This window comes from Pseudopodoces humilis, chromosome 30, assembly GCF_049639895.1.
Source record: "Pseudopodoces humilis isolate 2021_Gansu_Grassland_sample_001 chromosome 30, ASM4963989v1, whole genome shotgun sequence".
NCBI classification, from domain to species: Eukaryota; Metazoa; Chordata; class Aves; order Passeriformes; family Paridae; genus Pseudopodoces; species Pseudopodoces humilis.
In genome coordinates, this window is record NC_142229.1 from 3,885,594 (window position 1) to 3,912,611 (window position 27,018).

Below are 27,018 nucleotides of genomic sequence, written 5' to 3' on the forward strand. Positions count from 1 at the left end.
GCACCCCCCCCCGAGAACTCCATCCCTGCAAATAAACAAGGGGGGACCCCCAAACCCAGCGCTGACGCTCCCACAGTCCCTTTTTATTGTGCAATTAATTGGGTTTATATTAACAATCCTTAATAAGCACGTACCTGGGGGGGAGGAGAAGCTAATTACTAATTACAATTAATAAAGCAATTAATTACAGCTCTGCCCCCCCTCCGACCTCTGCGTTTCAGGGGTGACAGACCCCCTGCTCCCCCGGTTTTGGGGTGCAGTGCTCCAGGGCAGGAGCGTGACCCCAAAAATGGGAACTGGAGCCTTGAACTTGGCTTTCGGGGGAGACCCCGGCGGGGCCCCCCGGATTTTTAGGGATGTCAGGAAAAACCTTAAAAAAAAAGGAGAAAAATAAAGGTTTTTCTCACCTTGGGAATATTTTGGGGGAAAAGGTGATTTTGAGCCCCCCTTGTTTATGTTGTACTACCCAGGTGCACCCCCAAACCCGGACCCCCTGGGTGACCCCCCCCAGGGCTGCTCTGTCCCCCCCCAGGAGCCCCCAAACCACCGGGGGGTCCCCTCAAGGTGCTCTGTCCCCCCCCCAGGTGCCTCCCCCGAGCTGATCCACCCCCATCCAGGTGTTCCCCAAATTCCCAGGGTGCCCCCCAAGGTGCTCTGACCCTCTCCAGGTGCCCCCCACTCACCATCCCCTCACTCTTCAGCAGTGCCCCGGGGTTGGGGGGTCCCCCCGGGCACGGGGGGGCACTGCCAGGCCAGCTCTCAGGTGGCCCCCCCAGGGACACCCCTCCAGCGTCCCCCAACTCCTGCTCAGTGCCGTGTTCCTGGCAAAAGGGGAATTAAAAAATGTATTAGAATTGGGGGGAGGCCCCCCGGTAATAACACCCCCCCCCAATAGTACCCCCCATAATTAATCAATTGAATAATTAAATTAATTCCAACCTCAAAAACCTCAAGCAGGAAAATCCCCATCAGGCCCCCAAATTATAGGGGGGTTGTTGGGTCAGTTTTGGGGCTTATCCTCAATAATATTTTTGTTTGTTTTTAAATTAATTCCAACCTGAAAAATAAGACTAAAAATCCCCCAAAGCCCACTTTATAGGGGGTCCTCATAGGTGGGGGTCAATTTTAAAGTCCCTCCTCAAATAATAATTCAATTTAATTTTGATTATTAAATTAATTCCAAGCTGAAAAATATCAAGAAAAATCCCACGAGCCTCCCCAAACCCCAGAGTTATAGGGGAGTTTGGAAATGAAGGGTCAGTTTTTGGGGTCCCTGTATGCTGAAGGTCAGTTTTGGGATGTGTCCCCCCCCAGTTGTTATATTTATTGTTAACTTGAATTCCAAATTAAAAAACCAGAAGGAATTGGAATAAATCTGTCCCTCCCTCCACGTACCCATCCCCAACCAGGCACTCCCCCCCACCAGCCCTGCCAAAATCCAATTATAAGGGGTTTTGGAGCCCAGGGATCAATTTTGGGGTGCCCCACAATAATTTCATGACTGAAAATACATTGAACTATTGATTCCAAAATGAAAAATATCAACAAAATCTCCATCAGCCCCCCCAAATCCCCCATTTTTGCCCCCAGCCGGTGTGGGTGTTTCGGTGGGGGGTGAGTTTGGGGGTCCTCACCTGGCAGCATCCCGGATTTGGGGGTACCCACCTGGAAGCCCCCGTGTCCTGGATTTGGGGGTACCCACCTGGCAGTGTCCCGGGTTTGGGGGTACCCACCTGGCAGTGTCCCGGGTTTGGGGGTACCCACCTGGCAGTGTCCCGGGTTTGGGGGTACCCACCTGGGTCCCCCCGTGTCCCGCAGCACGCCCCGCAGCAGGCGGATGTACTGGGCCGCTGCCCGCAGCGTGTCGGCCTTGCTGGGCCGGCGGTCCCGCGGCACCAGCGGCACCAGGCTCCGCAGCCGAGAGAAGCCGCTGTTGAGGTTCCGGATCTGTGGGACAGAGACCCCGAGGGGACCCCGATCAGAGACCCCGAGGGGACCCCGATCAGAGACCCCGAGGGGACCCCGATCAGAGACCCCGAGGGGACCCCGATCAGAGACCCCGAGGGGACCCCGATCAGAGACTCCCCGGGTCGGACCAAGAGCCTGAGTTAGAGCAGGAACCCCCCAGGATCAAACTGGGATCTGTTGAGATCAAACTGGGACCACCCCCAGGATTAAACCAGACCCCCCCATAATCAAAACCGACCCCGCCAGCATTCAACTGCCCCCCAAGAATTAATTTAGGTCCCTCACAGAATTAAACTGGGGTCTCCTGGATTAAACCGGGCTCACCAGGGTTAAACGCGACTCAGAACTGAACCGGGACCTCAGAGTTTAACCGTGCCCCATCTGGAGTGAAACTGGCACCTCCTAGATCTGACTGGGTTTAGCAGATTTAAAGTGGCCCCTTCCAGGATTAAACTGGACCACCAGGCCCCCCTAAAACTCAACTGCCCCAGCCCAGGATCAAACCCACCCCGTCAAAGGCAGAGCCCCCCGGACCAGCCTTGTGGCGGCACTGCCCGTGTCCCCAGGCAGAGCAGCCCCGGTGTCACCACGGTGTGACCCGACCCCGGGCTGTGATTTGGGGGGGCTCAGCAGGTTTTGGGGGGGCTCAGCAGGTTTGGGGGGGCTCACCCTCTCCCTCTCCTTGGCGTTGGCCGCCTGCCGCCGCTCCAGAGCCTCGCTGGGGTCCCCGGTGGGCTCGTAGGCCCCGCTGGGGCCGCGCCGCAGGCGGGCGATGGCGGCCGGCCGGGGCAGGGGCCCGAAGCGCTGCCTCAGGAGCCCCTCCAGCACCTCGGGGGGCGGCGTGGGCTGCAGGGCCCCCGGGGGCTCTGGGACCTCCGAGGGCTGCAGGACCCCCGGGGGCTCTGGGACCTCCGAGGGCTGCAGGACCCCCGGGGGCTCTGGGACCTGTGAGGGCTCCGGGACCTCCAAAGGCTGTGGGACCCCTGAGGGCTTCAGGATCTCTGAGGGCTCTGAGACCCCCAAAGGTTCTGAGACTCCTGGCGGCTCCAGAATATCTGAGGGCTCCAGGACCTCCGAGGGCTGTGGGATCCCTGAGGGCTCCAGGATCTCCGAGGGCTCCGAGACCCCTGAGGGCTCCAGAATATCTGAGGGCTCCAGGACCTCCAAGGGCTGTGGGATCCCTGAGGGCTCCGAGACCCCCAAAGGTTCTGAGACCCCCAAAGGTTCTGAGACCCCTGAGGGCTCCAGGACCCCCGAGGGCTCCAGGACCTCCAGCCACCCCCCAGCTCTGCTGGGCTCCCCCATCCCACCAAAGGACAGAAGCTGCACCCTCTGAGCTGACTCTCCAAAAGAGGGGAGATTGCTGAAAAAGGACCCTAAATACCCGGGGCCAAACGAGGCACAGGTGGATTCCCCTGGGCCTGACGAGCTCGGGCTGTGCCTCAGTTTCCTCACCCACGATCCCAGCCTGGAGCCCACAAAATCCTGATCCCCTGCTGTGCCTCAGCTGTCCCAGCCTGGTATCCACAAAGCCCCGTGAAAAACGAGGTGCACGTAATTTTTATAGAGTTTAAAAGTTTAATAAAAAAGACAATTAGGAGAAAAAAATAAAGTATACAGATGTGGCCGGGTGTCTGTGCATTCACCTTTACTGACAAAGGATTGTCCCTTAAAAACAGAACCCTACTACATATCCATAAATTCTCATTCATATCCATAAATTCTCACAAATATCCATAAATTCTCACAAATATCCATAAATTCTCATTCATATCCATAAATTCTCATACATATTCAGACATTTTTCTTAGGATTTTTGGGGTTCTTCTGTTTAGTTTTCTCTTGCCCTCTTCCCAATAGTTCAATCCTCTTGGCACCATCGAGATTTACATTCCCTGATACCAGAAATGCAATAAATTCCTCCCCCAGAGCTCTGCTCACTGCTGTCTTCATCTGGATAAAACAGTTTAAAATGCAGGAGTTCTGTATATTTTTTTTTCCCTCAGTCTTTGGGTTATACAAACAAAACCAGTTTTTATTTTAATACTATTCCATAGCCTAACATATATGTATTATACTACTATTTCTAAGTTTCATCAATAACAGAAATAAAGAAAACTATATTAATACAACAAAATTTCCCATTCTTATACACATAACACATTCATTTTAATATTTGCGGAAAGCCAACAATATAATCTGTTAATAATAATTATAATTATATTAATAATTATATTAATAATATAATAACAGCCCTGAGCCCAAAAAAGGCCCCCCAAAACCACGCTGAGGGGGAATTTGGGGGTCTGGCACCGGTGGGCACCTGGATCCTCTCCAGAGAGAAAAGAGCTGGCTTGAAAGGCCTCGTTTATTCTTAAAAACGTGGGGAAAACAGAAATAAAAGATTTAATGAGACGAGGCTCGGTAGATGGCAGTGTTGGTCCCTGACATGCTGCAAAACTCGGGGAGGCTGGAAAATAAATGGTGAAATCTCCCTTTTTCCTCCAATAAAAGTTCAGATCACTTGGGGTTATCCACCATGGGGGGATCCCAGTCCCCCACCACCGGGATGGATTTCCCCTCCCCTCTGGAGTTTTCACGGGGAAAAGTCCTTCAGGGGAGTTCATCCCGGTTTTCCTGGGAAATCTGGGGGCTCCCAGGGTGCTCTGAGGTGTGTGTGGGGTATGGACATGTCCCCTGTGCGGGGTTGAGGCTGCGCTGCCTCAGTTTCCCCAAAGCTGGAAGCACCTGCAGGAGCTGAATACATTCCCCAGCTGCTCCGGGGTCCTGGAAGTTCCTTCTGTGTCCATAAGGAGAGAGAGAGTGCGGAGCAATCTCTAAAGAAACCCCAAAATGACCCTAAAATGAGAGGCACCTGGAAATTAATTGAGGTTTTCCTAAGAACTTAGAAAAACCCAATTTTCTTCTCTTTAATGCTCTGTAATGAGCTTCCCTATCCCACAGCAGGCTCTGGATAATCCCATTATTCCTGCCCCGATCTGGGCAGAATTCCAGTATCAGACAAATTAATCTGAGGGCAGGGAGATGTAAAGTCACCCCAAAAATGGGTCCGTGCCCAGCAGCTCACCTGAGCTCACCCCTGCGAGTATCTGGGGGGGTCAAACTGGTTTTGTTCCTTCTCTGTGCTGGGAAAAGCTGGGGAATGCTCCAAGTTCAACAGAGAGGGATTAAATATCGAGGGGAAATGGGGTTTGCAAGGGTTGTGCCCTGAGGGGAAATGAGTGGAGCCAGTGGGAAAAGAATTGGGGATTGGGGAGGATTGGGAGGCACAATTATTGAGGTGTCATGGTCATTGGGGGTCAGGGTGTTCAGGGGTCACAGTGAGCTCATTTTACACTCATGGTTATTAGGATTTGGGGTTATTAGGGGTCACGGTTAATAGGGTTTGGGGTTATTAGGGGTCACAGATTTAGGGGTTACAATAATTAGCATTTGGGGTTATTAGGGATCATGGTTTTAAGGGGTCATAGTTATTAGGGCCCACATTTTTTAGGGTCACTGTTTTTTGAGGTCACTGTTATTAGGGAGCTCATTTTTCAGGGGTTGTGTTTTTTAGGGTGACAGTCCTGAGGGGGCAGGGTGCTGAGGGGTCCCAGTTAGGGATGGGAGCTTGGAAAAGGCTGAACTCCAGTGAAACATCATCCTGTGCTGTTTTGGGAATGCCCGTTTGGAATGCTGTTCTCCAGCCCTCCAGGCTCACTTTTCCCGTTCGTTTTTCCTCTCTGAGCACGGACAGAGCTGGAAGCAGCTCCCAACCCTCCACCCCAGGATGCTCCCTAAATCCAGGAGTCCCCATCCCAACGCCGATGATCCATCGAGGATCTGACATTGGATATCCAGACTGGAAACACGAGCCGGGGGTTTCCAGTTACCGTGGAGGGGTGGCCTGGGAAGGTCAGGGAAGGGGAACGGTGCCAGGGCTAATCTGGGGCCAGGGCAGCTGTTGGCATGGGATTAAACCCAATCTTTCCTGGCACTGTCCCAAACCTTTTGGGAGCGTCTGGTCCCTGCCAGAGCTGCCAGCCTCGTGCCAGCCTCGTGGTGCCCAGATCTCGGCCACAGGTGGGGAGAGCAGCAATAAAATATTCCAGAGGGCCTTTATGGAGATGTGGCCACTTCCACCTCTCCATCCTCCTCCTCCCCCTGCTGCCAAACACATCCCAAGACACCTCCTCCGCTGGCATGAATCCTAAAATCTCTGGCATAATTCATAACCTGCTCCCTGAGCTCTCCAAGGGTCGAGCCTGGGTTGGCACCAGGATCCTCATCCTTTTTCCAGCGGGTTCTGGGTACCCAGGGATGGGCTCGCTGCTGCCAGGGCAGGGAAATGTGGGTGGGCAGGGAAATGTGGACAGGGAGACTCCTGGAAAACTTCTGTCCTGTCATTAAAATCATGAAATCCTCTCTCCTGCTGTCGGTGCTGCTGGTGACATCAGGACCAAAGCTCCCAAGTGCCTCATCTTTGCCCATATCCCGGTGCTCTGATGCGAGACAGAGAGATCTCTCCTGCCTCAGTTTCCCCAGCTCACCCAGAAGTCTGAAGGGATATTTGGGAGGGAATTCCAGAGGCTGCGTTTGCACCTAAATCCAGCTCTGGGGTTGATGCTGGAGGATTTGCGGCTGGGTGGGTTCCGGGTGCAACGTCTGGGGGTCCGAGGGACATCCCGGGGACATCCCGGGGACATCCCTGGGACATCCCGGGGGACATCCCTGGGACATCCCGGGGACATCCTGGGGACATCCCGGGAACATCCCGGGGACATCCCTGGGACATCCCTGGGACATCCCGGGGACATCCCGGGGACATCCCGGGGACATCCCTGGGACCTCCCTGGGACATCCCGGGGACATCCCGGGGACATCCCGGGGACATCCCGGCGGGCATCGCCATCCCGCTGCATCCCCGGCTCTTGCTCCTCCACCTCTCCTTATCAAGGGATTTTGTGTCCCCCTTTTGTGATGGAGAGCAGGGGTGGGAATTGTCCCGGCCACCCGCCGAGGTTCGCGGGGGTCCCGGGCTGGGAAGGGACAGGTCTCACCCCCGCCATGCCTGGATTATCCACGGGGAGGGAGACACAATAAAGGGATTTATCGGCACGGCGAGGATTCGGGCAGGGACAGCCGGGCTGTGGGGGTCGGCATCGCTTGGATCCCCTCAACCCCAACCATCATTCCAGGGGGGGATATTAAACAATCCCGGTTTGGTTAAATCCAAATCATGACCAAAATCCTACTGGGATTGGTGGGAGGGAGTGAATCCGAGACGAGCAGCGATGCCCCCGGCGCTCATCTCCCACCACCCAGCGCTCGCGGATCACTGATTTTCTCATTCCCGGAGATTCCCGGGAAGCGGATCCGGAGCCGAGGGCTGGTGCCGGTCCTGCCCCGCGGCCGCGCTCGGAGCGGGGCGAACAAAGGTGGCTCTGTCCGGCTGAAGGAGCCTTTGTGCGAGCTGTGGGCGGCAGGGGAACGATCCCAGCCTGGAGCAGCCGGAGTTCTCCCCGTCCGAGAGCAGAGGAATTTTTGGAGATAAAAGAAGTTTCCATTGGATGGAGGCGCTGCCAAACCCTCGTCATGAGGCAGGTGGATGTGGGGACAGCTCCGGGTGGGGGTCTGGCTTTCCCGGGGTCTGGATGAGTCCTGGGCTGTCGCCCTGGGAATGGGATGGGACAGGAAAGGGACTGGGGATGAGATGGGACAGGAACCAGGACGGTGTAAGGGATGGGGATGGGACAGGGGTGAAACAGGGACAGGGATCAGGACAGAGATGGTGACAGGGATGGAGATGAGAATGGGGATGGGGATAGGAATGAGGACAGGGATGAGGGTTGGAGAAGGCACAGAAGCAGTATGGGGACAGGGGTGGTGTCAGGGATGGGGATGGGATGGGAACAGGAATCAGGATGGGGTTGGATTGGGAACAGGAACCAAGACAGAGATGGTGGCAGGGATGGGAGCAGGTTTGAGATGGGGATGGGGACAGGGATGAGGATGGGATTGGGATTGGGACTGGGACAGCGGTTGGGGCAGGGATGAGACAGGGACAGGGATCAGGATGGGGACAGGGGTGGGACCGGGGCTGGAGCTCAGCTCTGCCTTGCCCCACCAGCCCACACAGAACCCGACCAAGGGCTGGGACCGAGCTGAGCACCTGGACAAAGATTTAGGTCTGGTATTAACCTTTAGCCCATCCAGGTGATGCCCAAATCCAGCCTGGAGCCTGCTGCTCCCAAATCTGAGCTTTACCCCTTCTCTCAAGCCCATCCCTCTCTGTGATGGGAAAACCTGGGGCTGCAGCTCCATCCTCCTCCTCCCTGACAGCAATTCCTGCCTTTCCCATCTCAGATGACCCTCCAGGACTGGCTGCTGGTGCTGCTGGGCCCTCCGAGCTGGATAATCTCTGTTAGAATTAATAAATGAATCAACCTTAACCCTCTTTGCCTGCCAGCTCCTCTCCAGCAGCAGGGACCGGGCCCTGCGTGCCCACTGTCACGTAGGGATGGACCCACGGAGCCACGGGCTGGGGGAGGAGCCAGGCAGCTCTTTTCCCCCTCTTTTATCCCCCATCCGGGTTTTTGGAATTCTCCAGGACTCTCAAAGCTCCTCCTAAGCACAGGAGCCGCCGCTGCTGCCATGGCAGATGCTGCAGATCCCAATTAAGCCCTTTGCCAGGTCAGATCCTCGGGGGAGGCCACGTGTCCCGGTCCCACGTGTGCCCTCACACGCAGCACACATTTGCACACGCATGATGTGTCTGCAGCAGGCTCGGGGCCTCGTTCCGCCCCGGGGCTCCCAGCCCCTCTGAACGCATCCGTCCCCCCTCAGCAGGGCTTGTGCCATTTCGTTTTCTCTCTCTCTGGGAGAAAGGAGAGAGGATTCCTCAGTAAAACTCTGCACTGAAATTTGGGCTGGGGGCAGGCGAGGTGACCCCCCCAGGGACGGGGGGATGTGGGGCTGATCCATGATCTGGCTGCTGCTTCTGGCCGTGCCAAGGGGCCCGGAGCGCAGGGGGGCTCCGTGGGGCTGTCAGTGTGGGGCAGGAGGAGCCCAGACCCTGCACAGAGCATCTCATCCCAGACAGCCCCGTCACTCTCGTCCCAAGGCTCCGGGATTACACCACTGCTGCTCAAATCCCATCTTCATCCGCGCCGTGCCCAGCCAATGACCTCGGCGCTGGCACGAAGGGCCTTCCTCCACAGGGATCAGAGATGATAAAGCCCTCCCAGACCCAGCTTGGCACGGCGAGGTCTCGGTCTCTGTCTCAGCAAAGCATCGTGGATGCTCCAGGGATGACGTCCACGCACACGGAGAACGGGATGGACAATGAAAGCTTCACCCAGGTAAGGGGATTTTCACCCTGGATTTGGGATAGGGCTCCTAGGATTAGGGAGTTTGTGTTCCTTGTACCTGGCTGAGGATCTGTGATGGATGCAGCACAAAGGGGTGAAAGGGGAGCAGCTGTGGGGGTCAAGGGATCACGGGATGGGTGCAGGGTGGAGGGGAGCTGTTTCTCAAATCTCCAGCCTCGACCAGGTAGGGTGATGCTGGAGCAAGGTGGGATGTAATTTTTGCGGTGATTTTTCTGCCTGTCAGAGTGAATTGATGAAAATACAAAAACTGGGGTCTTTGAGCCATGATCATTTTGTCAGGGAGTGAGGAGATGCTGCCTGTGATGTGTGAGGATCCCAGGAGATCCCAGCTCTGCTCCTGTATCCCAGAGAGAGCTCTGGGCTGGATTTAGGGATCGTTCTGGACTTGGGGAACCTGGGGGGTTTCAATCCTCTGCCCACCAGCAGTGCTGTGGATTTCAGCTGGGATTTTGGAGGGGCTGGAGGTGGGGTCCCAGCCCCTCGCCCCCTGTGCCTCACCCAGACCCTGAGGATGGGCTGGCAGGCACATCCATCCGCACGTGGCTTTGCCGCGCTGGTGTGGATGCTGGTCCCTGCCAGGAGGACTGAAGGGTGGGACTCTGTCACAGCTGGGCACCTGTGCCTTCCTCGGATCTGAGTTTTGTGTGATTTCCTGCCATCGGCTGGGAAGGATTTCAGGTCGGTGCAAGCTGGGTGTGGCTGTGGCACGGGACCATCAGGGTCCCCCTCTCACCAGATCCCCGAGATCCAGCTCACCCACAGCCGCAGTGCTGGGAGAGAGGATGAGCAGAGGGAAAAGCCTCTGGCGCCGAGCACTCCCTGCCCAGTCCGGCTCCTGTCCCTGCTCCGGTTTGGTGGCATCAGGGACGTGGCATGTCCCACGCCATGGGACGTGGCGGTGCCCACGGAAAGCGCCCCAGGGGTGCAGGAGAAACCTCCCCTTTCCGCTGGGGTTGGGAAAGTGCCGCACGCGGGAGGTGCCAGGGCAGAGTGACTCAGGGTCCTGTGTCCTGACCGGGACTTTTGACCTTGGAGCTGTGCCAGGTTTTGTGGCACCTGGCACAGCCCTTCTGGGATGGAGGATGATCCTCAGCTCTCCCTGCGTTTGGCCATGCTGGCTTTTGGGGACACCTTCCTTCCTGCCAGCTCCGGCATCCAGGCTTTGGGTACTGGATTGGGACCTTTGGGACCTTCCTGGGATGTTCGAGACCTTCCTGGGATGTTCGAGACCTTCCTGGGATGTTTGAGACCTTCCTGGGATGTTGGGGACCTTCCTGGGGTGGTGGGGACAGTGTGGCTGCTGGGAATGGAAGGGGTCAGACATCTCCTCTCCCTGTGGTGTCACGGGGCCGATCCTGTGACGCGTCCAATGGATCAGGAGATGTTTGATGGAGCTGGTGGGCTCCTGTACAGCTGGATGAGCTGGATCTGCCCCGAGGGAGGTCTGGTCAGGCCAATGTCATCTTCACGGTGTGGTGATTCAGGACACAGCAGCAGGACATGCAGGGCTGGGAGTGCAGGGAGAAAATGGGATGTGTCGGTGTGGAACATCCCAGTACAAAATGCCCCTGGGCAGAGGGGGCTGCTTGGGACGGAGATGATCCCAGGGTTGAGGGTCACCACCACCAGTGGAGAGTGGCCACCACAAGGGGACAGTGGCCACGAGCGAGGAATGGTGGCCATCACTGGAGGTGGATGGGTGGCACCGATAGGGAGTGACCATCACGGTGGAGGAGGCCAGCACCACTGCAGGATGGCCACCACCATCCAAGGATGGCCATGTCCCAGTGGAAGGTGGCCATCAGCCCCAGCCGCCTCCCGGCACAGGTCTAGTGATCCCCGTGCCCACCCACCTCTGGGTGCCACTACCCAGCCACCCCCCTTTGGATCCCTCCTGTGCTGACTGGTGGCCTCGGTGGCTTTGAGGCTCACGCAGGGCTGGGGGAGAGAGAGAAGAGCTGGAGCAGTGTGTCAGCGACACGTGAGGACGCTAAAATTAGGCGGCTCCAGCTAATCTAATTTAATCTCCCTTTTTCCGTCCGTTCCGTGGGGATTAGCCTGGCCAGAGGGGTGGGAAGCCGGGCTGTGGGGCAGCCCAGCCCAGGGACACCCAGGCCGACCCCCGGGGAATCCCTCTGGCTGTTCTGGGGAGAGGGGTCCGTGACCTGGGGGTGCAGCTGGGCTTTAGGATGGGCTGGAAATCGCTCCAGCACTGTGAGATCTGCAGAGGAGCAGAAGTAGGATGGGTGAAGGATGGATTCCCACCACCCCCAAGGCTGGAAGGGCACAACCCTCTCCTCCCTGTCCCTTCACGGAGCAGTTTGGGATGGGCGAGCCCCCTCCCTCTCGGCAGAGCCGAGGAAAGGCTCAGCCCAGCTCAGCCCAAGGTCACGCGCTCGCTCTGCGGCTGCTGGAGAAAGAAAAGTTCTCCGACCGGTTTTCTATTCCCGGCCCTGTGCAAGGGCTGGGTCCAGCCAAGCTCCAGGTTTTCCGGTGCTTTGGGTGACAGGGCAGAGTCAATAACTGGTCACCGGTGTCACGCTGATGCCGATGGGTTCATGGGGATGTGTGTGCTCGTGTCCAATGAAACCTCCTTGGAAACTATGTGGAGCAGCGCTGGAGCGATGAATCACGGGGCAGGTGATCCCAGATGAGTTTGCGCCTCTCCTGGAGCAGCTCCAGCTCCAGGGTCATCCCAGCTTCTCCGTGCTTGGATGGTCTGGTCCCCAATTCCTCTGTACCCACCTGTGCCTCAGTTTCCCCAGTATAAAAGTGGGTTATGACCCTCACTGGGTTCCCAGGGGTCTCCTGGGGGTCCTCAGCAGCGCTCCACGGGGGGCTTTTGGGGTCTGGGTGCTCCGTCCCTGCTCTGGCCACGGGGCACGGCTCTTCCTCCCGCTCCGACGCTGTTATTACAGCACCACTCGTCCTTAAGGAATCACCTTAGAGAAATTAGAGCTGCCTGTAGCTCCAATCCCTACAATCAGCCCCTTCCTCTTCCTAAGGAACGTGCCATTAAATGCTGATAGATTATTACAAGCCTGTGTGGAGCTGGGAAGCAGCTGGGATGCCTTGAAAAGATTTCCATTGGGAGCTTTATTCCATGAAAGGAATTCCAAAACCAACTGAAAAACCTCAAATTAAAAAAATTACTGTATTTATAGGAACTGGTTGGGCAGAGTCCAACTCCTCCTGTCTTTTCTTGACTAGGGGGTTATCTGGCAAATCAGTGGAATCTTGGGGAATATTTTCCCTGAATAATCTGATTTTACAGGGCAGAATGATGAGACAGGTCCCTCATTTTGCGCAGACAGTCGCTTCCTTCATCCAGCCAGGCCGGCGGCAGATGGGGAAGGCGGACAGATGTGTCCAGCTATTTTTAGGCTCAAACACTGCTTTAATTTCAATTTGCCCACGGAGAATTTGTCTTTTTAGGGTAAAAAAAAAAAAAAAGCTGGATCAGAGGGTGAATTGAAATGTAGGGGCAGTGACAGAGATTAATGGAACATCCTGATTTGGAAGAGATCCACGAGGATCATTGAGTCCAAATCCTAAAATGAATCAGGTCACGATCTGGGGATTTAACCGGCACGCCTGACAGATTCATGGTGGGTCCAGCAGGACTGGATCCTCAAGGAAAAGGTGTCTGGCAGCAGGGTTGTCTCACCTCTGGCATCGGCTGCTTCTCTCCCTCTTTCCTTTGAAACAGAATTACAATTCCTTGAGCAAAAACACCAAAATGATGTAAATGGCCTCGTAGAAAGGGCTCTTGAGAGGGTGAAGGCAAAAAGAGCCGGAGCTGCTCCGGACTGGTTGGGAAAGCGGCGGGAGCGGGCAGACGGGTTGGGTAACTCTGCCCCAGGGCTGCTGGGACCGGCTCTGCTGGGAGCGGGGAGCGGGAGCCGCTCCGGAGGGCCAGGACGTGCCGCGGCCCTCGTAGGGCTCCGGGCCACCAACGCCCGGCCGCGGCCCGCGGACTCCCCGTGGAGCAGGGGTGGAGGCGATGGAGCAGGGATGGAGTAGGGATGGAGCAGGGATGGAGCAGGGATGGAGCAGGGAATGGAGCAGGGATGGAGCAGGGATGGAGCAGGGATGGAGCAGGGATGGAGCAGGGAATGGAGCAGGGATGGAGCAGGGATGGAGCAGGGAATGGAGCAGGGAATGGAGCAGGGATGGAGCAGGGATGGAGCAGGGATGGAGCAGGGATGGAGCAGGGAATGGAGCAGGGATGGAGTAGGGATGGAGCAGGGATGGAGCAGGGATGGAGCAGGGATGGAGCAGGGATGGAGTAGGGATGGAGCAGGGATGGAGCAGGGATGGAGCAGGGATGGAGTAGGGATGGAGCAGGGATGGAGCAGGGATGGAGCAGGGATGGAGCAGGGATGGAGGCGATGGAGTAGGGATGGAGTAGGGATGGAGCAGGGATGGAGCAGGGATGGGAGCAGGGATGGAGGCGATGGAGTAGGGATGGAGCAGGGATGGAGGCGATGGAGCAGGGATGGAGCAGGGATGGAGGCGATGGAGCAGGGATGGAGGAGAGCAGGAAGGCGGCACGGGGGAGGCGGGTGCCAGCCGCAGCGCTGCTCCCGAACGCCGCTTGCCGAGGTTTTCGGGGCGCTGCGGGCACCCCCCGCCGTCCGTGGCTGCGCACGGGGAGCGGAACACGCGGGCGTCGGGGCGAGCGCCACGGGCCTCGGGGTGATGGATGCGAACTGACGGGTGCACAGGGCCGAGCACGTTCACACGCATGTGACAGCACCGGGCACACCGGAGCGGAGCGGCGGCTGCGTGCGGGGACACACACACCGGGCTGGGGACACACACACCGGGCTGGGGACACACACACCGGGCTGGGGACACACACACACACCGGGCTGGGGACACACACCGGGCTGGGGACACACACACCGGGCTGGGGACACACACACACACACCGGGCTGGGGACACACACACACACACCGGGCTGGGGACACACACACACACACACCGGGCTGGGGACACACACACACACACCGGGCTGGGGACACACACACCGGGCTGGGGACACACACACACACACCGGGCTGGGGACACACCGGTGGGGACACACACACACACCGGGCTGGGGACACACACACACACCGGGCTGGGGACACACACACACACACACCGGGCTGGGGACACACCGGGCTGGGGACACACACACACACACCGGGCTGCGGGCACGGCCGCGCCTGCTGCGGCCCCAGAGCACCCCAAATACAGCCCCACTGGACACCCTCACTGCACCCCCCAGTGCTCCCCCAACCTCCGGTGTCCTGCAATGCAGCTCCGCTGTAACCTGCCAGGGCACCCGCAGCCCCGCTAATGAACCTCCCCGGTACAAAGCAATGCATGACCCCCGGGACATGTCCCGTGCACCCCAATTCACCCCTCGCTGCAACCCCAACCTCCCTAAAGCACCCCCGATGCAGCGCCAGTACACCCCAGTGCATCCCCCCAGTGCATCCCCAGCCGTGCATGCCCAGCGCAACCCCCCGTACACCCCCATGCACCCCCAACCCCTCCAGTGTCCCCCCAATCCACCCCTCCAGTGCACCCGCACTCCCTCAATGCACCTCCCAGTGCACTCCGAGCCCTCTCCAGTGCATCCCAGTGCAGGCCTCAGTACCCCGATACATTGCGATCCAATGCACCCCTCCAGTGTCTCCCCCAATGTCCCCCCAAGTGTCCCCTTAATGCACCCCCAGTGCACCCCCGCTGTTCCCCCCGTGTCACCCCAATGTACCCCCGGTGTCACCCCAACGTCCCCCCCAGTGTCACCCCAATGCACCCCCGGTGTCACCCCAACGTCCCCCCCAGTGTCACCCCAATGCACCCCCGGTGTCACCCCAACGTCCCCCCCAGTGTCACCCCAATGCCCCCCCGGTGACCCCGGTGCCCCCCGGGTTGGGCGCGGCCCCGCCCCCCGCGCGCGCCGGGCACACACCCTCGCTCCTGGGCCAATGGGGAGCGGCGGCGCGGCCGCGTCACCGCCCGGGGGCGGCTCCTCAATGAGCGCGGTTGGCGCGGGGAGCGCGCGGCGCTGCCGGGGCCGCTCCGCTCCCACCGAGCCGAGCCGAGCCGAGCCGAGCCAAGCCGAGCCGAGCCGGGCCGTGCTGAGCTGAGCCGAACCGAGCCGAGCCGGGCCGAGCCGAGCCGAGCCGAGCCGAACCGAGCCGAGTTGAGCCGGGCCGAGCCGAGCCGAGCCGAGCTGAGCCGAGCCGAACCGAGCCGAGCTGAGCCGAGCCGAGCCGAGCCGAGCCGAGCTGAGCCGAGCCGAACCGAGCCGTGCTGAGCCGAGCCGAGCCGAGCCGAACCGGGCCGAGCCGAACCGAGCCGAACCGAGCCGAGTTGAGCCGGGCCGAGCCGAGCCGTGCCGAGCCGAGCCCAGCCGAACCGGGCCGAGCCGGGCCGAGCGCTCCCGCCATGATCGCATCCCATCTCCTCGCTTATTTCTTCACCGAGCTCAACCATGACCAGGCACAGAAGGTGAGGGGGGGCCCGCGGGTTAAAGTGGGGAGGGGGAGGCTGAAAAGGGAAAAGTGAACAGGAAAAGGGGAAGAAAAAGGGGAAGGGTGGAAAAAAAAAGTGGGGAAGAAGAGGAGGAGAAAGTGGGAGAAGAGAAAAAGTGAAGAAGAAAGAAAGGGTAAAAGTAAAAACAAAAAGAAAAAAGGAGGGAAAAGGAGAAGGGGAGAGTGAAGAGGGAGAAGAGAAAAAGGAAAGGGAAAAGGGAAATAAGAGGGAAAGAGGAATGAGGAAAAAAAGTTGAAAAACGAAAGGATGTAAAAAGAAGGAGGAGAAAAGAAAAAAAGCAGAAAACGGAAAAGGAGAGGAAAGGAATAGAAAGAGCAAAAAGGAGGGGGAAAAGTGAAAAAAAAAAACAAAAACACCTAAATGGGAAAAAGAAAGAAAAAAGGGGGGGAAAAAAAAGAAAGAAACTTTTTAAGGGGGAGCAGGAGGCAGAAGAGCCGGGGAGCGGAGGGGAAGCGGGGCCGGGCCGGCGGGCGGAGGCCCCAGCGCTGCCCGGCCGCGTGCGGTACGTGCCGGGGACCCCGCGTGGCCGGGGGGAGGAGAAGGAGGAGGAGGAGGAGGAGGAGGAGGAGGAGGAGGAAGCGGGGAATGTCCGTGCTCTCCCCGCCGGAGCCGGGACCCCCGCTCAGCACGTGCCGCCGCTTCCCGCCGGATCCCGCCGAGCATCCCCGGGAGCCGCTCCCTCCGCCGGCCCCTCCCGGGACGAGCGGCCGGGACGAGCTCCGAGCCCCGCGGGGAGCTGGAACTCGTCCCTCGGGTCCCCTTCCTTCCCCACGCGGTGCCCCCCACCCAGCCCTGCTCTCCTGGCTCCCGTTCCCTTCATTTTGGGGTTTTGAATGCTGAATTTCGGGGTGCTGAAGTCCCCGAGCCTGTTCCCAGAGTGCCAGGCAGTCCCGGGGGGATGCAGGGGGTGTTGGGCACCCCGCTCCTGAGCTGGGGCAGCTCCAGTGTCCCTCTGCTCTCCCACGGCTGCCGGAGCCTTTGTCTGGCCAGGACAGCGCTTAGGCTGCGCTTAATAAATTATTCCTGGAGAAAAAAAGCCGGATGGGAGAGGAGGCTCAGGCTCCTGATGCTGTGCTCTGCTGGCATCGGGGAACAGGGCACAGAGGGCTTCATCTGCGATTCCTGACTCTGGGAAGTGCTCGGGATTTGCTGATCCGAGTGTGAGGTGCTCGGGATTTGCAAACAGCGCCATAAAAAATGAGAAAAATGCTTGGAGAGACCTGGGATAACCCTGGAGATGTCACCGGGGAAGTGAAACTTGCCACGTTGGCCCTTCACCGGTGTTACATAGGAAGGAAATCGACGCAGAACATTAAAAAAAAACCCTCCAAAAAACAAAACACACCAAAAAAAAAAAAAAACCCACCAAAAAAACCCCAACCTAAACAAAGTTGCGGGAAAACTTCCCAAGGCAAAGTGATCCGTAAGGAAATGCGGGCTCGGCTTCTGCCTGCGCTCGCTGGTGGCCCCGGGGTTGTGCAAGAGCCGAATCCGCGGGCTGGGGTTGTGTAACCCTGGCAGAAATGGGCCAGCGGCACAGCCCTGCCCCGAGCCCCGGCTGCTCACGCCTCCCGCATCGGGAGCTGCGGGTGATGCACGGGGAGAGCTCGGATGGAGGAATTCGCCTTCCTTACCCAGCGGGAGAAGGGCGTGCAAAGCCTCAGGAACCGGCTGCGTTTCCCTCCCGGCTCCAAAACCCAAATAAAAAGAGGTTGTTGAGATGTGAGGGAGGGGAAAAAAAAAAACCTCTCCAGGAGCTGGAGGCCAGAGCTGGGGGTGCTGTGGGAGATGGCACTGCTCTCCGGGCCGCCTCCACAACTGGATTGCTCTGGGATATTTTTAAACAAATTCCTGTGAATCCTCGCATGAGGCAAAGCTGGGAGAGAGCACAGAGCTCAGCTTGGCTCAGGGAGAGGGGGGGAGAAGGCAGCTGTTCTGACCTGGCTGCTTCCACCATGGGCATCAGAATTATTCCTGCTTTGTAAATCTCCCCAGGCAAAGGGAAAAGCCGGGGAGTCCCCACCACAGGGAGGTGTAGGGGGTGAAATTCTTGGAAAGCTGCAACTTGTTTGGTTGGGTCTTCTTATCAAACCCTGTCTTTGAGACTATTTGGGAAAAAGAATTGCAGGTGATAACCTGGGATGTGTTTTCCCTTTGGATGAGGGAGAAAAGGAGCTCAGCTAGGGTAAAACCGCCTTTTCCAATAGCTGTGGTTTGTGTCTGCCTCAAGGCCTTGAAAATAGCCTCAAAAATGGAATTTTTCTTCCCATTCTTGCTATGGAGCAGCTTTACCTGCTCTGCCACTCATCTGGGGGCATGTTACCTCCCTCCCCAACTCCAGCCCTTTTCCTGCCTGGAAAGTGGGTTGTCCGGACTTATCTAACCCCCAAGGGATTGTGCAAACTTTAATTAACCTCGGCAGCGTCCTTTGAGATCCCAGCTTGAAAGTTTCCCCGCTGCTGCCCTGCGTTCCCTTGGGATGTGCCACCTCACCCTGGGCTTCCTGGTCCCCGAGCCTGCTCATGCCATGGGGGTGGGGGCTGAGCTCTTCCCCATCCCTCCTTCCAAAGGGAAAGACTGGGGATGGAATTGATTTTCCTGCATTTGTGGCTGTCCCCAGGCAGGGGCAGCTTTTCCTCGTTTTGTATTTTTTTTTTCCCACATTTTTCCTTTGCCAAGGGATTCGTTTTGCCCAGCTGATTCCTCCCTGGCTGCCTCTGCGGATATGGGAGGGGCACCTATGGCAAATTCCTGGAAAACCAACTTAACAGCTTTCCTTGAGGCTGCCGAGGTCAGAGCCAAGGTCAATGTCAGGACAGCTTTTCCAGCCTCTGGGAAGTCATCCCGTGTGCCCTTGCTCCTCTCCACCTCATCAGAGCTACCCAGCCTCAGTTTCCCCTCCACAGGGGGCTGCTCCCACCACCCCAGGGGGGATTCTCGGGGCCAGCGAGGCTTTGCCCTCCAGCATCCAGAGTGGGGTCTGTGCCCCAGAGACCCTCGGGGTGTAACGTGGGGTGAAGGGTGCAGAGCAGCAGGGACAGGAGCGTTGGATGGCTCCAGGCAGAGCGTTTTCCTGGCTGAGCTGGTGTTACTGGGGCAGTGGGGTCACCCGAGGATGGGTGGCTGGATGCTCGGCGGTGTCACTTCCTCACCGTCAGTCCCCGGCTCCACCTCCGGCGTGGATCCAGCTGCTGTCCCGGGGCTGAGGATGGGGAGGAACCGGCCGAGCAGGAAACATCTGACTCAGCCGGGCTCGGGATGACTCCAGGCGTGTGTCATCCCAGGCTTGGCCCTGGCGGGGAGGGCACGTGGGCTTGGAGCTGGCGTGGAGCAGCTGAAGGACGTGGGTGCCACCAGGGCCAGGCGCAGCCAGCATCACCCCTGTGTCACCCACGGGAGGCTGGGGAAGGGGACGAGCCGGTTCCCTGCTCTGAGTCACCTGGGGTGGGAAACAGGGACAGGCATGGGCAGCACAGGGGCCCCGTGGCACCGGCTCTGCCTTGGGACAGGGAATAAAACCTTCCCACTTCATCCTGCAGCCTCTGCTGCTCCCTCTGCCGAATCCCCCGAGTTCCTCACGTCCCACCACACAGCAGAGGAGCAGGGAGAGAGGCAGCTTTCCCCAAAACTTCAGGGATTCTTACAAAACCGTATGCTTGAAGTTAAAAACTGGAATAGGGAGGGAAGTAATTTAAAGAAAATACAATTCTCAGCAAAAATTTCCCTGGAGAGAGGGGTGACAGCGCATGCTGTGGGTTTGGGGTGTTCCAGCCTTCCTCAGCTGTGAACACTGCTCCGTCATCTTACAGTCCACAAACGTTTGGCTTTGTTGCCAGAAAGGTAAAGAATCTATCCCAGAAAGCTCCCAGTGTTCTGCTTTTGCTCAGAAACACGCTGGAATTAGTCACATCCAGCTGAAAAATCCAGCGGGAAGATGCTGAGGGATTGGAAACATGTGCACCCGCTCCAGTTCCCGGCAGCCACGTGGCTCTGGGAAAGGACTCAGAGCAAAGTGAACACAAGAGGCAAACAGCCTCCCCTTCTTGGAAGCCGGGACCATTAATGGGAAAGGTTTATCTGGGACCTTTTGGCACAGGAACAAAGCTCCCTTCCCCTTCCCGCTGGGCAGGAAGCGATGGCGCAGTGCCGGAAGCGTCGTCACCCTCAGCAGCTCTGCCCCGTGTCCCCGAGAGATGGGGAGAGGATCCCCAGCATCCCTGCAAGGGCAGCATGAGAGCCAAGGAATTTACAGAATCCTGGAATGCTTTGGGTTGGGAAGGACCTGAGAGCCTTCTGACAGCTCCCACTGTCCCAGGCTGCTCCAAACTCCATCCAGCCTGGCCTTGGGCACTGCCAGGGATCCAGGGGCAGCCCCAGCTGCTCTGGGAATCTGTTCCAGGGCCTGCCCACCCTGCCAGGGAACAATTCCTTCCCCATATCCCATCCAGCCCTGCCCTCCGGCACTGGGAGCCATTCCCTGTGTCCTGTCCCTCCAGGCCCTTGTCCAAATTCCCTCTCCAGCTCTCCTGGAGCCCTTTAGGCTTCTCTTCTCGAGGCTGAACAGCCCAAACTCTTTTCTATGGAGAACAGCATTGAATTGGAATTGAGTTATTTGAAGATGAGTTAATTAATATTTCCTCAGCGCTGATCCCTCGGGGTCCAGGCTCCTTAGGAGGAGTCCTGAGGAGTAGAACTGTGTCTAGCTGCGGTGCTGGCACCAGAGCCATGAGTTTGGAAATCAAAAGCTGTTTTTTGGGTTGCTTTGAGCACGGCTCAGCTCAGCTTGGCTCAGCTCAGGTCGCACAGCAGCAGAAATTGGGCAAGTTGAGGTTTCCTCAGCTGGGGCGGGCAGACCTTTCCCAGCGGTGCAGCCGGGACAGGCGACCCTGGGCACCTCTCCAGCATCCGGCATGGAAATGAGCTGAGCCTTGGAGACAGCCTTGAGCCAAGAGATGGGGATTTGCTGGGGTTTGCTTCAAAAACGTGGCATTGAGCTCATTACACCCACAGCTACTCCGTGATCTGGAGCTTTAACATGATGTCCTGGGCTGGGGCATGCCCAGCGCTCCCCTGCTTCCATCCCTTCCTTCTCCCTTCAGTTTGTTTAGATTTCCTTGAGGAAACACTGTTATTTAGACTGGAAGCTTTCCAGAAATTCAATTGCCCCCTTCAGGATCCTAACCTAGTGACTTTATTTGTTTGGAATTGGCAATCTGACCTAAACTATTTCATGCTCTTCAAAAGCATGAAGCAATTGAGGAGGTGTTTTGTCTTGGAATATGCTCAGACTCTGGCACTGCAGCCTGAATTCCCCATTTTATCCCATCTTTGAAACAATTTGAGGGGTGCTCGGAGTAACCAACCTGGCCACAGGGCTGGGAAGTTTTGGGAAGGACGGTGGCCACGGCTCTTCTTTGGTGGGGCCCAGGCAGGGCGGTTTCAGTGGGGAAGGAGCTGTCCTGCTGTACGTCCTGACCCGCTTTAGCTGCCAAGTGGGGTGATATCCACGTTGGGAGAAGATGATCCAGGTTTTAAGGGCTTTGGAGATTAGAGGGAGGTCACCCTGTTCCTCAGGCTGAGGTTATTCTTGGTGTGCTGCAGCCAGGAGGACATGGGGGACGTGCCGAGCAGGGCCTGTCCTGGGGAAAGGGGGTGAAGCCTCACGGGGGTTTCCCTGTACTGGGAATTTTGGGGGGGGGTCTTCACTGCTGAGGAGCTCCCAGAATACCCAGATTCCCTGGGAGGGGGACTGTCTGCTCTGGATTGATGGCACTGGCTGATAACCCTCGGGATAACCCTTGGCACAGCTCTAGGGGAGGTTTCCTACCTTGGGGCTGGCATGGAAGCGAGCTCCAGCCCCACAGCAGTTAACTGGAGGGCACTGGTGCCAGCAGCCGGAGCCTCACACAGGGGAGGGAATTTTCAGCAGGTGAAAGCAAACAGGAGGGGAGGGAGGAGAGTGTTTGACTTCCTGCTGCTGGGCTGGATAAGGAGAGGCTGGTAAACAACTGGTACCAGGAAATCGCCAGGTTTCCTTCTCCTTGGACTTTCCCTCTTGTCTAACTGATCTTCCAGCTGCTGGTTTTGGGAAGGGGCTGAAAGCAGCAGGAGAAATGGGGAGGAGATTTTACTCAGAGAATGCTGCTCTGCATCCCAGCATCACTCCTGGAATGTGCCAGGCTGGGCTTTCCTCCATCCTCTGACCTCGTCAAAGGGATCTCAGCTCCCAAATTCGGGGAAAAAAGGATGTGCTGGAGCACCCTGAACCCGAAACACAGGCAGCCAAAAGCTCAGCAGGGCTGCTGTGTCCAGCCCAGGGTGGGATGGCACATCCGTGAGCGAGGTCACACTGGGCCTGGTGTAATTACTTTTACCCACAAAATGCCCATTTCCTCCAGCACGGCCCCGTAAAGCGCAGCCCGAGCCCGGGTTCCGGTGTTACGTGCCTGCAGACAGGTGAGCACACGGGGTGGAGTTTTCCTCTTGACTTCTCAGGGCTTGAGCTGCCCTTTAATTAGTTCCAAGGGAAGCTAATTGAAGCAGGGCATCGTTTGGGAGTGGGCAGTGTCCGCCTCTCCCGCCCCCTGCTCCGGCCAGGCTGCACAGATGCACAAGGTGCTGATGGATGGCTGGCCAGGAGCTTTTCCATGCCTTTCCCAGGCAAGACGTTTTGATTCCATTTATAGAAGGGCTTCTCTGCATCGTCAGCTCAAGGGTATAACAATTTCCAGGAACAGGGGTGTGGGGTGGATTTCTTCCCTCTCTGGCCATGGCAGGTGCTTGTGTCATTCCAGCACTCACTTGTGTCACTCCAGCTCCCACTTCTGTCACTTCAGCGTGGTTTGCTCGAGGGCTGTTGAGTAGCTCTCGGCTCTTGGGGTGATCTCAGCTGTGGAGAAATGACAGGGCAGAGGGTTCCTGCCGAGCATCCTTGGTGGAGGAAGAGGCCCTGGGGGTCAAGGTCAAGGTGCGTTGATGCCGTGGAATGGGAAGGGCTTTGCACCTGGAAAACCTCCACTGCTGACCTCCTGACTCACTCCTGAGTTTGAATTCCTGCTTCTGTAGCAACCTGTTTGGGTGTCTGTAGGTGACTGAGCGGGAAGATGCTTTGGAGCATCAGGAGCAACTTGTGGTTCGGCATTCCCGAGCTGGCAGAGTCCAGGGAGGGGATGCAGGATGGCGTTTGGGGAGCACCTTGGGGAGAGGTGCAGGAGCAGTGGTGGGCAATGCCTGGGATGAGCAATTCCAGCAATGCTGCCATGTCCTGCCCTTTGGGACGGGTCAGAACCCGCTCCCGCTCCTTGTGTCAACCCCAGCAGCCTTGGGAGGGGCTGGACGCTGTCCTGGGGCCTGTGCCCGTGTCCCCTGCTGACCTTTGGGCTTTATCTCCACCTTTCAGATCGACAAGTACCTGTACCACATGCGGCTCTCCGATGAGACCCTCCTGGAGGTGTCCCAGCGTTTTGAGAAGGAGATGGAGAAGGGGCTGGGAGCAGACACCAACCCCACCGCCTCCGTGAAGATGCTGCCCACCTTCGTCAGGTCCACCCCGGATGGGACAGGTGAGACCAGAGGTGCTCCTGGCAGAGCAGGTGGAGGGCTGGGGACACCTGGCACTGCCAGAACAGGGGTGGCACTCACAGCCACCTTCACTCACTGCTGGCCCTTCACCCTGCTCGGGCTGAGTGTGGAGCCTGCCTCGCTCCTCGCTCCGTGCTGGGGCTGGAGGGGCTCCCAGTTCCTGCTGGCAGGAGGAGGGAGGGAGGGAGGGAAGCCGCCCTCGCGTGCCCTTGCTGGCAGGACAGAGACAGTCACGGGTCCTGCTCATCAGATTTCATTAGCAGTGAGGCGGCAGCGGTGCCAGCGCTGTCTGAGTGCCACCAGGGCCCCGGCAGGAGCTCACAATGTGGCCTTTCTGCCTCTCCCCGAGCTGCCCACAGCAGCTCCAGCCAGGCACATCCTCCTCTCAGCCCAAAGAGCTGCTCCCTTGGGCATCCATATGGGAAAGTTCCTTGTTCCCTCTCCCAGCCCTGTGTTCTGGGGAGGACTTGTCTCCATCCCTGCAGCATCACCCCTTGCCCTCAGGTGTACCCAGGACCCACCGAGTGTTTGGAGCGGTGCTGGCTCAGGAAGGGAAGGAGGGACGGAGCTCGGAGCAGCTGGAGCTGCTGCAGTTCCACACCTGGGCTGGCAGCAGCCTTGGAAAGGGCCCCAGGGATGGTTGGTTGTGTTGGATGGAGTTACTCGGAATTGGGGTTGCCCTGGTGCCAGCACCTTCACAGGGATCTGTGCCAAAGCTCGGTGGCAGAGGCTGTTGGCCACCAGCAGGAGAGGTGGAAAAGAGGAACAGAGCCCAAATCCCTCATGGCTGCTGGCTGGCTGCTCCCTGGGGGCCAGGACAGGAGTGATAGAACCATGGAATGGTTTGGGCTGGAGAAGCCTCTACGTTGGTGAAATCCAACCACGCCCCAGCACAGCCAAGGCCACCACTGTCCCCAAGTGCCACATCCACACAGGTGCTAAATGCCCCCAGGGATGTCCCTGTTCCCTTCCCTGGTAATGTCTCAGTGAGTCTGGGGATGGTGGTGGCATCTCCTACATCCCTGGGGAGAAAAAGACATCATGGAATGGTTTGGGTGGAAAGAGACCTTAAATCCCATCCTGTGCCACCTCCTGCCATGGGACACCTTCCACTATCCCAGGGTGGTAGTAATATCCAATTTAAATCTCTGTTTTTTTGGTTTAAAACCATTCCCCTGTCCTCTCACTACACCCCTGCTAAAAATCCGTCTCCACCTTCCCTGTGAGCTTCTTTAATCCTCCAAGCATCCTCTGATCTTGGTCCCCCAGCTGCACATCTACCCAAAACTGGGCCTGGCTGCCTGCCCTGGGATCAAGACTCCAATCTATTTAAATGTTGGAGAGTATTTTTAATTACAGGGATAGCCAGGAGCCGCCCCTGGGCATGGGAACTGGTGCAGCCAAAGGTGCTGGGTGCAGGTGGAGCGTGTGTTAGCACTTGTAGCACCCTGACCCACCGTTGGGACAAGGAGCAATCCCTCCCCGTGCCCTTACAAGGCAGATCCTTGGCGCCCTTCCCTGGATCCAGCTTCTCCAGTGTCCCAGCTGGCATTTCTCACCCTGGAGAGGGGGGAAAGAGGAACAGCAGCACGGAAAATGTCACATGAGAGCGATGCTGGGGCAGTCACGGTGCTGCAGCTGCCCAGGGGGGCTGGAAAATGTGAGAGTTTGAGCAAATCCCAGGGAAATAAAGCTGGGATTCCCTGGCCAGCTCAAACTGGATCCAGCCTCTGGGTGGCATCAGAGTCCCTTGGGTTTTGGGGAGGGGGCTGGAAGGTGGCAGGTCAGGGTTGGGGGCTTGGTGCCAGATCCCTGGCACAGATGGTGTGGGAGGACCTCACTGTCCAGGGCTCTGTCCTTCCTTCTTCCCTCTCTTTAAAGCTCCTGGGCAAAGTCTGACCTGGGCTGGGCACTTGTGCCAGCGCCAGCAGCTGCTCCCAGTCCAAGCCACGTTATTCCTTCGCTCCAGCCCTGCCCTGACCTGATGCTGGTGCCATAGAGCTCCCAACCATCCACCTGCAGAATGTGTCTGTCCTCTGCCCTCCTCCTGCAGCTCCCATGTCTCTGCTCTGGGATTAGACCCTGTTTAATGCACGGGATCCAGGGGGATGAGAGGTGCTTATGGAAACACAAGGTCACATCTGCAGGTTAAGCCAAAACAGCCCTGGCTCCTGGCTCTCCTGGCTTTGCCATTCCACTGTGGTGTGATAAGATGGGGGAATTCTGCTTTGAAAGCAGAAACTCTTCTAAAATCAACTTTCCTTGCTTTGCTTGTCTCTGGCAGCCACTGGAACACCACCATGCCGTGCTGGCAGTGAGGTGATGGGGAAACAGATCCCAAATAAGTTTCTCCTTGGAGCCCCAATGACTCTCCCAAGGGCTTTCCCTGCTCAGTGCAACCAACACCCTCCTCCCTGCTCCATTCCAGGCTTTTCCAGGCTTCTCCAGGGTCCCCAGGTTTCCTCCTCCACAATGGTGTTGACACAAGGATCTTGTGGTGCATCCTTTGTTAGGCCCCAGCCTGCAGCTTTCAGGAGGATGCTGAGACTTGGGGGTCTCAAATCCCTGGAAATCTGAAGGATGGCTCTTGGCAACACCTTTCCCTTGGCTGGTGGGCTCAGCTTCTGCCAGTAAGTGGCTGCCTCTGCAGGAAAACCAGCTCATGTGGTGCAGAGGCTTCAAAGGCTTGAAAAGACTGGCTCTTTTCATGCTCTTAGTCCCGTGGTTGGGGATTTACCACATTCCCAGCAAGGTTTCCCAAGGAAATTGTGTCTGCCCCATCCCTGGAAGTGTTCAAGGCCAGGTTGGATGGGCCATAGGGCAGGAGAGTGGAACTGAGTGGTCCTTGGGTACCATTCCATGATACTGTGATTTAGCTGGAAGGAGGGAGAGGCTGCCAGGGTCTGCAACTCCACCTTCTGCATCTCCCTGGAGTCTGGGCCTCCCAGCTTTTCCTCTTATTTTTAATTAATCCAGTTTTCCAGAGGCTTCCTAGGCAATGGAATTGCAGTCAGTTGGAGGTCTTGAGGTGGGATCTCTGGGGTGACCAACCTCGGAGGTGCTGGGACGTGATCCCACACATGCTGCTGTTCCCAGGAGCACAGCAGCTTTTCCAGGTACTCAGCTCTCACCTTTTGCCAAGAGCAAACAGCCCCTGGAATCAGGGTTCTGTGTTTGCCCTCGCTGTGGGCTCAGCACCAGCACTGATATCTTATCACGGGACCTGGGAGCCCAAAGTGGGGCAGTGCCCAGACCTGCAGCCCAGCACGTGTTCCCAGCATGGCTGGGAATTTTCTGAGGGAGGGTTTGCTGCCTTTTTCCTCCTGCAATGCTGATCCACCCAGGAATTCCCAGGGATTGCCCCCAAACTGCTTGTGCTCCTCCTGTGGTGCTGAGCAGGGTGAGGGGGGTTTTGGGCGGTGTTTGGGTCCTGTTCCGTGGCCAGGGCAGAGCAGAGCTGGTCCCACACAGCTCTGGGGCCATGAACCCCACCAGGTGTGTGAGGGACAAGGGTGGCCCCAT

General features: G+C 57.6%; 2 protein-coding genes across 5 annotated transcripts in view; one reads left to right on the plus strand and one right to left on the minus strand.

Annotated features, from left to right (window-relative positions):
- Nucleotides 1-62: 62 nt before the first annotated feature.
- Nucleotides 63-3,301, minus strand: LOC102112517 (uncharacterized). Of its 2 annotated transcripts, none has more exons than XM_088068360.1 (4): nt 2,638-3,301; nt 1,765-1,947; nt 684-821; nt 63-370 (listed from the first exon to the last, which is right to left on the minus strand). In XM_088068360.1, exons 1-4 carry the CDS (start codon nt 3,271-3,273, stop codon nt 218-220), a joined length of 1,110 nt encoding a protein of 369 aa, XP_087924486.1. In that variant the 5' UTR covers nt 3,274-3,301; the 3' UTR covers nt 63-217. The 2 variants fall into 2 exon arrangements, with proteins under 2 accessions (XP_087924486.1, XP_087924487.1); XM_088068361.1 differs by having other exon boundaries at nt 233-370; nt 1,796-1,947.
- A 5,562-nt stretch (nt 3,302-8,863) lies between these two features.
- Nucleotides 8,864-27,018, plus strand: part of LOC102107271 (hexokinase-2) — a 32,449-nt gene continuing 14,294 nt past the window's right edge. The window contains exons 1-3 of one of the 3 annotated variants that reach the window (XM_088068306.1): nt 15,378-15,494; nt 15,718-15,870; nt 23,315-23,477. In XM_088068306.1, coding sequence (XP_087924432.1) covers nt 15,393-15,494; nt 15,718-15,870; nt 23,315-23,477 — 418 coding nt within the window. In that variant the 5' untranslated portion in view covers nt 15,378-15,392. Of the gene's footprint in view, nt 9,330-15,377; nt 15,495-15,554; nt 15,871-23,314; nt 23,478-27,018 lie in introns of those variants that run through there. The other 2 variants (XM_088068305.1, XM_005532918.3) reach the window with 2 other exon arrangements.